General features: G+C 42.6%; 2 protein-coding genes across 2 annotated transcripts; one reads left to right on the forward strand and one right to left on the reverse strand.

Annotated features, from left to right (window-relative positions):
• Positions 1-395: 395 nt before the first annotated feature.
• LOC139923780 (RIMS-binding protein 2) lies at positions 396-2,945 on the reverse strand. The gene is made up of 5 exons (XM_071914633.2): positions 2,733-2,945; positions 2,104-2,278; positions 1,100-1,191; positions 905-976; positions 396-825 (listed from the first exon to the last, which is right to left on the reverse strand). Exons 1-5 carry the CDS (start codon positions 2,943-2,945, stop codon positions 760-762), a joined length of 618 nt encoding a protein of 205 aa, XP_071770734.1. The 3' UTR covers positions 396-759.
• A 4,734-nt stretch (positions 2,946-7,679) lies between these two features.
• Positions 7,680-11,858, forward strand: ywhag2 (3-monooxygenase/tryptophan 5-monooxygenase activation protein, gamma polypeptide 2). Its single transcript, XM_071914614.1, has 2 exons — positions 7,680-7,855; positions 10,702-11,858. The coding sequence occupies exons 1-2, from the start codon at positions 7,769-7,771 to the stop codon at positions 11,356-11,358; spliced, it is 744 nt and encodes a 247-aa protein (XP_071770715.1). The 5' UTR covers positions 7,680-7,768; the 3' UTR covers positions 11,359-11,858.
• Positions 11,859-12,131: the final 273 nt, after the last annotated feature.

Genomic DNA, 12,131 nt, shown 5'->3' on the forward strand with positions numbered 1-12,131 from the left:
TTTCTGCTATTTACATAGATATCATGAAAATAACACTAATCATTTGCTTTATACAAAGTTTCTGTTGCATATTTCCCATAAAAATTGCTGCAAAACTGTTGTGTTTGTTTCAAACACTCAAGAACAAAAAGAAGAAGATTTACTCTACTGACTCCATATGAAAAGACTATGAGCCAAGTATAGCAAATGTATAAACAGGTTATAAGGCAAATATGGACATACTATAATCATACACTCTTGTCAGCAAATATCTGAGACTTGTAAGTGTATTTTTAAGGCTAAAATTAGCTAGTCTTTGCCGCCTGGTATGATTGAAATAGTTTAGATTTTTACATATCATAATATACATAGATATATAGATATATATGAAATTTCATATTGTGTAACCTTTGGCTTATATTCAGCTTTGTGTGAAAGTGCATAGGACAGAAGCAAAGTCAGTTTACCTTAGACAGCCAGACAAAGAAAAAGCAAACTGTTGAATATCATCCACATTGAAATGTCTTTGTATTTTTTTTAAATAAATGAATGTTTTATCTGACAAGTGTGTGGCATGAGCTTTTTTTCCATTTGGCAGTGTCCTGATCAGGTAATATTGGGCTTATAAATTAGGAGATGAGATGGACCCTCACTGATCTTCCATTTAAAGCAGTTACTGTGCCAGTTTGACACATATAGATAGAATGCTCCTTTAGCTATTTTTTATAAAAACTGATGATTTCTCACTGAATCTGAGTCTTGGCATATGTGGTATACGTCCTAATTCCATGGTAGCGGCTCCAGGAAGTTTGATGGCACCAAGCCTCGTCGTCCATGAAGATCCCCCTAAATTGAGAAGAAAGTTAACTCGTATGCAAAGTCAGGATTTAAGACTGGCAATCATCCTAATTATTTAGCCACTCACATAGTAGAATCCATCTTGATCCATGTCATCAAACACATATATGATGTCTCCTGCGCGAAAGCCAAGTTCATCCTGTAAGAGAAGAAAAGTAGAAGAAATCACTTTTTTTGTATTTAGCAACAGGATCTTAGAATAGCCTGGATTTAATACTGAAGACAGAATGTGGTTCATGATGCTGTATCATGTTGTTCTTACTTCACTGTCTATGTTGGGCGAACTTTCCCACGGATCATAGTCAAATAAGGCCACCATTCTGCGAACAACCACGTCATCAGGAATACTGGCTGCTTCATTCAGATCTGGTGTTAAAGACATAATCTGTGGGTCAAGGTGCAAGCACTCCTTTGGAATGGCAAACAATTATCATTAAAGAAAAAGTTTTTTTGCACACCTAAAAGTCTGTGAGTGACAGATACGTAGGACAAAAACCAAAAAGGTAGATACTGAGAAAGAAATATAATCCTGCACACTGTCTACACTTGCATAATACTTTATTGCAAAGGTCATAGGACCTTCATAGGTCCTAGTGTGCAGGATTATATTTCTTGCAAAGAATTATCATTAAAAGGGAAAAGAAGCCTGCACATCAGCCAGTTAGGGCATCAAACCTCAATAAAAGGGCATTAAAAGGATGAGATAGTAAAAATACCTTTGAGCCAACGCAAATGAATCATTAGTGTCTTAGTCAACAGAGGCAAAGTATCAAATGGTTTTATTCACAGTTTCAAAGAATCAGCACTCAAAACATTGATCATCGCACGTCAAGGATTAGTATTTTTAGAGATCTCCACTCTAGATTTATGTATTACCGTATCTGGATGCCACTTTGCTATAATTTGCACTACTACTTCTTATCTGTTCTAATCTTTTTTGACCTTTATTCATCTAGAGAAGAATCTAGCGTATATGCTCTTTTTTAGTAACAGTTGCTCACATTCACATCTGGGAGCTGCCCAGTGCAAACACAGCCTCCTGCAGCTGATCATCGGGCAGTTGGGGGATGTGTGCCTTGCTCAAGGGCAACTCGACGGTAACTGTTAAGGGAGGGGAAGGAGTGGAGAGTGATTTTCATTCACTCTCCCCACCCAGATTTCCCCAGATTTATTTGAATTGGCAGCATTTCCATGTCACCAGCCTGTTTCTCTCACCTCTAAGCTACCGCTGACCCATTCTGCCAGTGTGCTACAGCAGCGTCCCGCAGTGAGAGAGGGGGATACCTGTGTGGTCGACAGGGAGGAATCCCTGCTGCATGAGGAGATACTTGAGGTACTCATCGTCCACTGGGATTTCAGCCACCATGTTGCTTGGCACATAACCAGAGAGGCCACCGGACTCACCGTGATAGAACCCATCAGAGTCTTTATCTCCCACCACCTGCCAAATATAAAGATGGTTTGTTACTTTATTACATATTTGGTTTGGGAAGGAATAATCAATTTGACTGAATGCGCAATATACAGTACATGTGCATTTACACAGGGCCGTAGCAGGCGGGATTAGTGACACGTTATCAAATCAGCATCAATCAGTTGCAAATGGTGACAGGAAACGAGGAAAAAAAAACATCTAGCTTTTTACGCATCAAGTTGGCCCACATCTAGAACAAACAGGAAACACCATCACGCTCTCAGGAGGTAAAAAACAGCAGGCTTTTTAACTGATCATCTGCGGTATATTTGAACTATAAGCAGACTCAAACTCAAACAGACTCACTGAGCTGTACATGCCTGTGTACTTCAAGAACACAATATAAAAATATACATCTGAAGCACTGCATCGATATTATTTTTACAACAAGTTCCAAAAAGAGAGACCCTGCTTGCTTTACCTTGATTATCTGGCCCGGCACAAAAGGCAGCTCCTCTGCAGCCGTGTCAGGGTTTGGAGACATTGCAGCGGGGTTGTATGGGTAAAGCGCGACAAAGAGCCGTGTGATGGGTATAGACAACTGGCTTGCACTCTCGAGCTCCCATTCTCTGATATCCTCTGGTGTGGCAACCCTCACTTCATCTGGGTATATCAAAACATCCAACTCGAGCATTCCCTCCATTTACACCAGTGTGAGCGCTCAGCTCTCCACTTGGCAGACAGATGGCCGCTGTAGACAGCAGACCTCTCCCTTATCCTTATTTGAGGTAACTAAGCTAAGCTGCAGGTACAGAAGCTAATCCTCTTTGAAGCAAGTGGATAAATTCAATGCCTCAGCACTGCCTGCTGGACAGTGAGCATGTACAACGCACAGTAATGGGAGAACATGAGCTGATGAGGTGTGTTGAGTCAAAATAAAGAACTTGCCCGCTCAACTCAAAAGTCTTCTTGATGCACTCAGAGTGCAGACTCTTGAGCATACAGGTTAAAAACAGAGGAAAGAGAGTTTTTTACAGTACAGTGTGGTTGCACAAAACTAAGATGTCTTTTTTTTATTTTATCTGTTACTACAGACCTGCAACATGTTTCTTTCCTTTGACTCTGACTTGAATCAACAAATGAAATCATCACTACCAAATAAATTACAAAGATTTATTATAATGCACAGCAGCAGACAAAGGAACGAAGGCCTAGTGCTAGTGCTAGTTATTTGGTTATGATGACTTTCCTCGTTTGTTGATTCAAGTTAGAGTCAAAGGAAAGAAACATGTTGCAGGTTTTTAGTGAGAGATAAAATAGAAAAAAAGACATCTTAGTTATGTGAAACAGCACTGTACAGTAAAAAAAAATCAAACTGAAGTTCATTCTAAAGCTCTATTCTACACAGTATTAGTAGCAATACCTTGGGTCAATGTGGGTCAGTTTTCTTAAGTCTTGACTTGACTCCGCCCCTATCATGACTTGACCCACTTTAGGCCATCACAGAAAACTCAACACTTCCTCTGTTGACCTCTGGCCAGGTCAGCAGGTGATATAATCTCCTCCTGCGGAAGAAGGAAAAGGTTTGTTAGGGTTAGGAAGTGTGTGTTTGCGTGTGTGTGTGTGTGTGTGTGTGTGTGTGTCTGTGTGTGTGTGTGTGTGTGTGAGAGAGAGAGAGAGAGAGAGAGAGAGAGAGAGAGAGAGAGAGAGAGAGAAGTGGGGGCAAGAGGATCAAGGTAGGGGTGAGAAAAACAAGTGGAGGTGGAGGTGGAGTCGGGGAAAAGTCAAGGTAGGCAGCCCTCACTGCGGGTTAGCTGGACAGAAATAATCATCTGATCATCTGTTTGAGACATGTAAGTCCACCTTGGCAGGTCTTCTGTCTTCGTTCATGCCAACTGAACCCAGGTGAGAGAGCAGGTACTCGTGTTCTTTACTTGCTCTAAGTTCATTCTAAGTTCATTCCAGACAGGGCAGCACTTGGATAAATATGCACAACTTCATCATTATAAACTCCTATCTTGATCTACTTTAAACAGTAACACCTTATTCACTGACTAAGGATAGAGACAAAACCTGATGAATCAATACAATAAGGATGTAAGGGCCAAGTCTCAGTATCAGTCTACACTATCAGCATGTAGACTGAGACTTGACCCTTTATTAAACATCAGATATCAACAGTCTATAAAACCCGAAATTACATGTAATTTTCTTTGCATATTTTCTTCTTCATTTAATTCTTCAATAATGTTTTTGTAAATTAGTTCTTCATTTAAAGGCAGTTTTGTATCCACTGAATAGGTATGATGGGTCACCTTGCCTTAAAGAGCTGGTAACCCTAAAATAATTTAATTAGACTGGCTTTCAGTGGAGAGTGTTAGTATCCCATGATGGTCTAAATGCTGTTTCAGAGACTTTTCCACCCCAGAAAGGATACGATTCTGGGGGAAACACTGAATACTTGTAATTTTTTAGCATGAAAATGATCAAATTCAGAGATGTTGAATATTGGCACAAAATATTGACTATTGGCAGCTTCAATACACAAATATTATATACACAAATTTTATATATTATAGTATTGCAGTCAGTTGGACACTACTATCAACAACAAAATCTCTTATTTGTCAGTGCATGCAGAACATGATGATTCATCCTCGGGTATTTTCATTACCATCCTTTGCCAGAAGAGGGAGCGTCTAATCTGCTGCAAGCAGTTTGTAGAAACTAGAAAGTACAGGAGTACAGGAATTTAGAGTACAGAAATGTAGAGTGACTGTAAAACACACTAATTGTTCTCAATGTGTGGCTCTAAATATGAAGATGACATCACACAAAGCTCCTGCATTCAGGCAGCATGTTCAGCTCTCAGTAGGCTTCACCATCAGTGACAAAATAGCTGCACAAATCCAATCTCACCAGCAGAGTTTGCCCTTTGCATCGCTCACCAGCATATGGCCTTGAGAACAGGAAATGCTCTGATCTCAGATTACTGTCCAGGGACGTCCTGTGAGCTGCCTTGCAAAAAATTATTATGCCATGATTAAAAATATATTGTGAATCTGAAAGTTGAAATGTGATATGAATCCAATTACAACGGTTAGAGACATTAAGAACATGGGAGTTGTAAAGGCTTTCACCCTCCACACCCATACCTGTAACTATTTAGATTATGGCAGCTGTCATATTAAAATCTGTTTGGCATTAATTTTACAGTAAACTATTATTATATTAAACAACTAACCTGTTGTATTGTAATAGAGTGAGGGCCAATTAGCTTTCAAAGAAAATGTCAAAAAATCTTACCTTGAAAAATTAACACGGTAAAATGACAACTGGTCAACTTAAAATTATCCCAAAATGTAAGAAAGAAATATTGACAGCATTCCATCTTGTATTGATTAATAAAAGCAAGGAACAACTGACCCTGCAACAGCACAAATTACCCAACCCTTACCCTAATGTATCCTCTGATAATATAATTTAAAACCACTTCTACCCGTCATCATTACAAACACGTTTTGCAGCCAGGCTTTGTTCAAACCCACAGAACTTTATTTAAAATTTTAGTCAAGATCCCAAGGTTTCCAAAGATACCAAACATGTCATGCCGAATTACAGGGAAATGTAGGCTATATAACATGGTGCACAAACATCTAGATTTTTTCCATTTGATGTAATGGTGCCGCCATAAAAAAATGGCGCCTTGGGTTTGAATATTTCACTCAATGTAAGCAGCTTTAGCTTCAATGAAGTGTTGGAACGAGCAGATACTGAATATGTATGTGACATCTTCTAACTTTGAAGCTACTTAAGAGGAAATTTAAGGGGAAACTCAGGGTGCAAGGGGCTAACATGGATTCCCAAAATAGGTCAAGAACTCCCAAATAGGTCAGCAGTAGACTATGGATTTCCATTGGATAAGATTTCGTCCCAAGGAACCACATCTCTGAGAGCCAGTTTCCGTTGCCAAAGTCCACAAGGTTTTGCCCTGCTCTTCCTCTGCCCGTTACCCAACAGGCATTGCACCCAACCCCTACCCTTCATCTTGCAAGTGGCGACCCTGGACTGCTCCTTGAGGAATTTAGACTCCCAGGCCTCGCTAAAGGAGTGAGCCCCGGTACCCCTGCTGCAGGCGAGGTTCTCTCTTCTAACTGGAACTTTCTTCATGAAACGCTGTTTGTGCGGCTCACTCTCCTTGACAGGCTGAGGAGCTCAGCAAATCTGGGAGGACCTTGGCATCGAGCCACCGTTGAGGTGTTGTAGAGATGAGACGTTGTGTATCTTTTGTGCAGCGTAAGTCGTCAGCCACTGTGCCATCCAAAGGACACAGAGTTCCTTGGATCTGTCAGGACATAAACTGTCTTATCCAGAGCAATCTAGGTCTTGATGTCAGTTTTTCAAGTAGGAATAGTAGTACGCTTTTACCATGAAATGACCAGATGAGGAAGGAACTCTGTACTGTATTCAAAACACTACAGACATCAGTAATGACCATGCCAGGAGAGAGTAAACCCTATATATGTTGAGCTTATTTTGTCCATAGAGATCCACATGTGCCTTGACTGAATTAAACTCACCTCGAACTTCTGACTGTTTCCACTCTGCCTGATCTTCATCTTTTACCTGACAACTCTATTAAAGTTCCACTCTTCTCATCTACATTTACTTTCTGCCAGTGTTTTGGGCACAGCCGGTAAGGATGGTCGACTGGGAGGAGACCCTTGGAGTCGCCCCAGGACCTGTTGGAAGGACTAAATCTCCCAGCATGCCTTGGAGCAGCTGGGTATCCCCCAGGAGGAGCTGGAGGAAGAGGCTGGGGAAAAGGACGTCTGGGCTGCTCTGCTTGCCCTGCTGCCACCGTGACCCTGATTTGGATAAACGGCTAGAGAAGGGACAGATGGAGCCACATCTGCAGAGATTTTTGTTATTAGATACGATTGACTGTCTAGGTAGGTGTAGAAGGAATAGTAGGTACAGTGAAAGCTAGGATCCAAACAGCCATTCTTCTACTTTTTCTCATTATAAAGAGTGCAATAAACATGAAATCAAACTGTTTCTCATTTAACTGGGGACTTCTTGGGACCCTCCTCGAGCACAAGGACCCCTGGTGGCCCCCGGGCCCAACTTTGAGAACCGCTGACCTGACCCAACACCAGATGACCTAGACCTATAGGCTCCAGTATGCATGAACCGGACTCCATTTCCCACAGAGCCGTCTCCTCCCTGTTTGCAGGGCCCCTGGTTCCCAAGTATGGAGTGTTACATCATTGGCAAAGACACCCACCTTTCTGAGTGATGACGCAGCCGGGGGAGAGTGTGAGGATAGGGCAGGGAGGGGGGGAGAGAGAGAGAGAGAGAGAGGGTGTCCCGTCTGCACGGAGCACAGACAGCAGGGAACAGCTGCAGCATTAGGTTCGCGTAGGATTTCACTGCATTGCGATTAAAATATCAATCATTTCATCCCTGAATCTAGTATAACAGTTTAAAAAGAAACCAACCAAATATAATAAGAAAATGGTTGATCGCGAGCAGCTGGTGCAGAAAGCCAGGCTGGCTGAACAGGCTGAAAGATATGATGATATGGCAGCTGCAATGAAATCGGTAAGTCTATTCCAAAATCATGACATGGGGAATAATGAATAAGTCTAATTGTGCTATAACTTCTGAATTTGCCTGACTATACAGAGATTTGGCCCGCAATCTTAACGTGTAAGACCGTTTCTGTTTCATTCTCAGTCTCTTGCCAATTATTCTGGGGTTAGGCTACATGTAACATTACTGCACAGCAATACTGCAGTAAAAAATATAACCTGATTTGATTGTATTTCATTTTTATTTTGTCGCAAATTTATCGAGAGCTCAGTGGGTTTTTGGAGTCGATTCCAAATGTGGATCGTCTGCTCCTTGGGCGGTGCCTTTCTGCTGGCCATACCCGTACAATGAAGGGATATTACAATGAAATACATAGAGGCTTAACATTGATCTGTCAGTAATAAGAGCTCACATGTTCTAATGTCCTATTCTATTGCATTTGCTCTGTTTTTCCTTTACCCTCCCCCCCAATTATGCCGAATATGTAAAGGCTACTGTTCAGACAGAGCCATGTGAGGTTGCTCGAAAATGCCTTTCAATTGCTGCCCACCCCCCTCCCCTCCCCTCCTCTCTTAGTCTAATTAATGAAAAGAAAATAAACTCACAGAGGGGGATAATGGTTCACTTTTAAAAAATGATACAGGCTGATGGGGTTTATTTGAACACGGGTGTTTTTTTTTTTTTAATGGTTCAGCCCAGTAACAGCTCTTTACTCTAAACAAACGTAGGAGGCAGCAGAATCTCTCTAGAATATTCTTTGTCATATTGCAGTGAGTCAATATGATCAGATTTGGTGGTGGGCTTTGTGTTTTCCTACTACTTTTGAGTTTCACAAATGATCTTTCTGCATACATCCTTGTCTCATTCTGTTGCATGTTGTTCCTCACTCTGCTCTTTCCGAGTCAGGGCAGATTTCCTCATGATATCCATAGCAGTGTGATGAAATTTGGATTAATTACCCCGATAAGTGTTTGGATATTTGCTGCTGACATGATGGCATGAGGATGACATGGGTGGCCTGCCACAGAGGACCTTCTCACATCTGATTGGTCAGCGTTGAGGGCAGAGCCATTGTCTTTTATCAGCCCCTAACATTGACTTAAAGAGATTCTTCCAATTGGATTTACCAGTGGGTGAAAATGTGTGAGGGGGGAAAAAAAATGCTTTGTCACACCGCCTCGAACTCAAACTACTAGCAGCCTGGTAGTCTTTGTTGGGCCTGTATGAACTCGCTTAGATTTAAAATAATAAAGAGTGCTTCAATCAAGGGGGGATTTTGTCGTATATCGTCTTTAGAGCCAGTGGAGTTACCCCAGTAGATCATTTCTCAAGGAGGGTTTCTGGTTGCAGGAGGTGGCATGATGTGTGCATGGAGGGATTCCTTTCCCTTTAAACAATCTGCCATGTCAGTGCAGTCCAAACTAGGCCTTTTTGCAGGGGTGTGTACTCTCACTCTCTAACCAAAGGGAATCCCTTGCCATTGCAGCCAGAAATGAAAACGAGTGACATTTTACAAGACGCTACCCAGCATCATGATCCTCGTGAAAAATATACATAGATTATTCTTATCCCAACAGGCTTATAGAGCTTCCAGGACTGACTTGCTGTGAACATGCGTGCAATTTTATTCTAGTTATAAGCGGTGGCATTGGTCGTTATTGTAATGGATCACAATTTATGTCAGCGATGTTTCGGGAGGCTTGCCAAGCAACCCAGCCCATATAATATATACGACTGAGCAATGAGGTATTTCTGTCAGCGTGATGTATTTGTGAATTTTTACAGACATCAGCATACGAGTAAACCAGTCTACAGAGTAATAAGCTTCCCAAACACCAATTTATTACATTTATGGTGGCGACCTATTTGTTTCTGTTGAAAATACAACAGTGAAGCAGTTTGATTTGATTTGTATATTTCACACATATCCTTATTTGAAATTATGTTGAGGCGTTTTGGACGGGTATAGGAAAGAAAAGGCCTTCCGTCTCTATAGGTTGTGCCCTCTTCTCCATCCACTCAGTGTGACGTCAGCTATCCTGCGCCATCTTTGTGCTATTCTGCCTGGGAAGGGAATGTCAAAACAGCTCATGAGAAAAGGAGAAATGTTAGCTCATCAAGGAGAACCATTTCAGATTACGAGCTGTGTTTCTCTATCAAGGTGGAAGGTTTTGCGAGTCTTAAACCTATTCTTTGCTTCTGTATAGTCCCACTCCTCTGCAGTTATTGATTTGACAAAAGCAAGGTTGATTTCACAGGTCGAATGAAACTGAGTAGTACGGCACATTAGGCACATTTTTCCCTCTTAACCCAGTATGAATCCCAGTGCAACAATGTGTAACACAGAGTGATGTAATGGCATGGTGTTTTAGACAGGTGAAAAGGTCAGTTTTAGCCATAGAGAAGGTCACTGGGACACGTGAGCCGCCTGTGCAGTGACGGTTTTCACTTACAGTGCAGCTGCCCTGGAGGGCTCGTGGGAACATTTTAGACATCTCCGGGCCTCCCTCTGCCTCCCCCTCCCCATCCCCTCCCCTCCCCTCCCCAACCCCCACACCGCCGACTATCTTGAATATGGTTTCTCACTAACTAGCATTAGCTGTCCACGTGGCAGCTGGAGCTACTGGTGCACTAAATGAACGGATTGCCATGGAAACTGGGAATTGCACGTGACAAATGAAATCTTTGCCCATCCCCAATTCTGTGCTGTTGGGATTTTTATCATGTGGAAACGTATGTGCTGTAAATACGGTTAGGTTTTGTTGGATGTTACGCTTATGTTTGGATGCGGCGTGGTGTGTGTTAACCGAGGCTCTGAATCGAGTGACCAATCGTCCCTCCTCTCCCTCCTCCAGGTAACGGAGCTGAATGAGGCCCTGTCCAACGAGGAGAGGAACCTCTTGTCCGTGGCCTACAAGAACGTGGTGGGGGCCCGGCGCTCCTCCTGGAGGGTCATCTCCAGCATCGAGCAGAAGACCTCGGCCGACGGCAACGAGAAGAAGATCGAGATGGTGCGGGCCTACCGGGAGAAGATCGAGAAGGAGCTGGAGGCCGTGTGCCAGGACGTGCTCAACCTCCTGGACAACTTCCTGATCAAGAACTGCAGCGAGACGCAGCACGAGAGCAAGGTGTTCTACCTGAAGATGAAGGGCGACTACTACCGGTACCTGGCCGAGGTGGCCACGGGGGAGAAGAGGGCCACCGTGGTCGAGTCGTCGGAGAAGGCCTACAACGAGGCCCACGAGATCAGCAAGGAGCACATGCAGCCCACCCACCCCATCCGCCTGGGCCTGGCTCTCAACTACTCTGTGTTTTACTACGAGATCCAGAACGCCCCGGAGCAGGCCTGTCATCTGGCCAAGACCGCCTTCGATGACGCCATCGCCGAGCTCGACACCCTCAACGAGGACTCCTACAAAGACTCCACTCTCATCATGCAGCTGCTGCGAGACAACTTGACACTGTGGACAAGTGACCAGCAGGATGACGAGGGAGGGGAGGGCAACAATTAAAGAGAAACCACACTTCGAAAAAAATATGAAGGGCCGGTGGACTTTGGCAGTCGCTTTTGCCGATGATACTACCGCAGCAGCAGTTCTTTATTTTTCCATGTGTTAAAAGAAAAGAATCAAAAGAGAGGTGAGAGTGGAGGTTAAATCTTAGTTTAAATATATATAGAAATATATATACAGTTGAAAGGGCCTCCGTCTTCTTGATTTTCTCTTTGACATTTGCCAAAACCACTGATATGTCAGTCAATCAGCCTGAAGTGGTCGTTGTTGGATTGAAATGGCAGCCTCACACTGGCATAGGAACTGATCTTGTTCTATCAAGATAAGCTGCTTAGTTAGGTTTTTGCGTGATAGAGATGCATTTGAGACACTTGAGAGAGAAAATGCTTGAATGGGAATGCCTCACAAAAATAGTTTGCATTGGTTCCAGTACTAGTCTACATCAGAAAGGGCCCAGAAAGCCACTGATATTAATCTTATATGATACCGACTATAAAAAGCAGCTTATTGCAAGTTGGATTCAATTATGTGGATGTGAAAATAAAGAATGGATAAAAAAAAATTACTTATATTTCCCTCTTTCTGTCTAAAGTGTATTTGGCATCTCACAGAATAGTACCGTCTCTTATCTACTCCAACTATGTCACTGGAACCATAGATTCTTTTGGAGGTGAAGATTACTAAAGGCAGAGACTTAACAATATAAAACAGAAAAAAAAACTAAAAGCAGCTTCAGAGTTTGTGGTTTACTTCTGTGTTTGTTTTATTAAATG

Source organism: Centroberyx gerrardi, chromosome 6 (assembly GCF_048128805.1).
Source record: "Centroberyx gerrardi isolate f3 chromosome 6, fCenGer3.hap1.cur.20231027, whole genome shotgun sequence".
Classification (NCBI taxonomy): Eukaryota; Metazoa; Chordata; class Actinopteri; order Beryciformes; family Berycidae; genus Centroberyx; species Centroberyx gerrardi.

Coding starts and splice junctions, on each gene's coding strand:
- LOC139923780 (XM_071914633.2), bottom strand. CDS start 2,945: ATGCTCGAGTTGGATGTTTTGATATACCCAGATGAAGTGAGGGTTGCC. Junction 1,192..2,103: donor AGGTATCCCCCTCTCTCACT/GCGGGACGCTGC, acceptor ATCTGAATGAAG/CAGCCAGTATTCCTGATGAC. Junction 977..1,099: donor CGCCCAACATAGACAGTGAA/GTAAGAACAACA, acceptor CTTCTCTTACAG/GATGAACTTGGCTTTCGCGC.
- ywhag2 (XM_071914614.1), top strand. CDS start 7,769: ATGGTTGATCGCGAGCAGCTGGTGCAGAAAGCCAGGCTGGCTGAACAG. Junction 7,856..10,701: donor TGGCAGCTGCAATGAAATCG/GTAAGTCTATTC, acceptor TCCCTCCTCCAG/GTAACGGAGCTGAATGAGGC.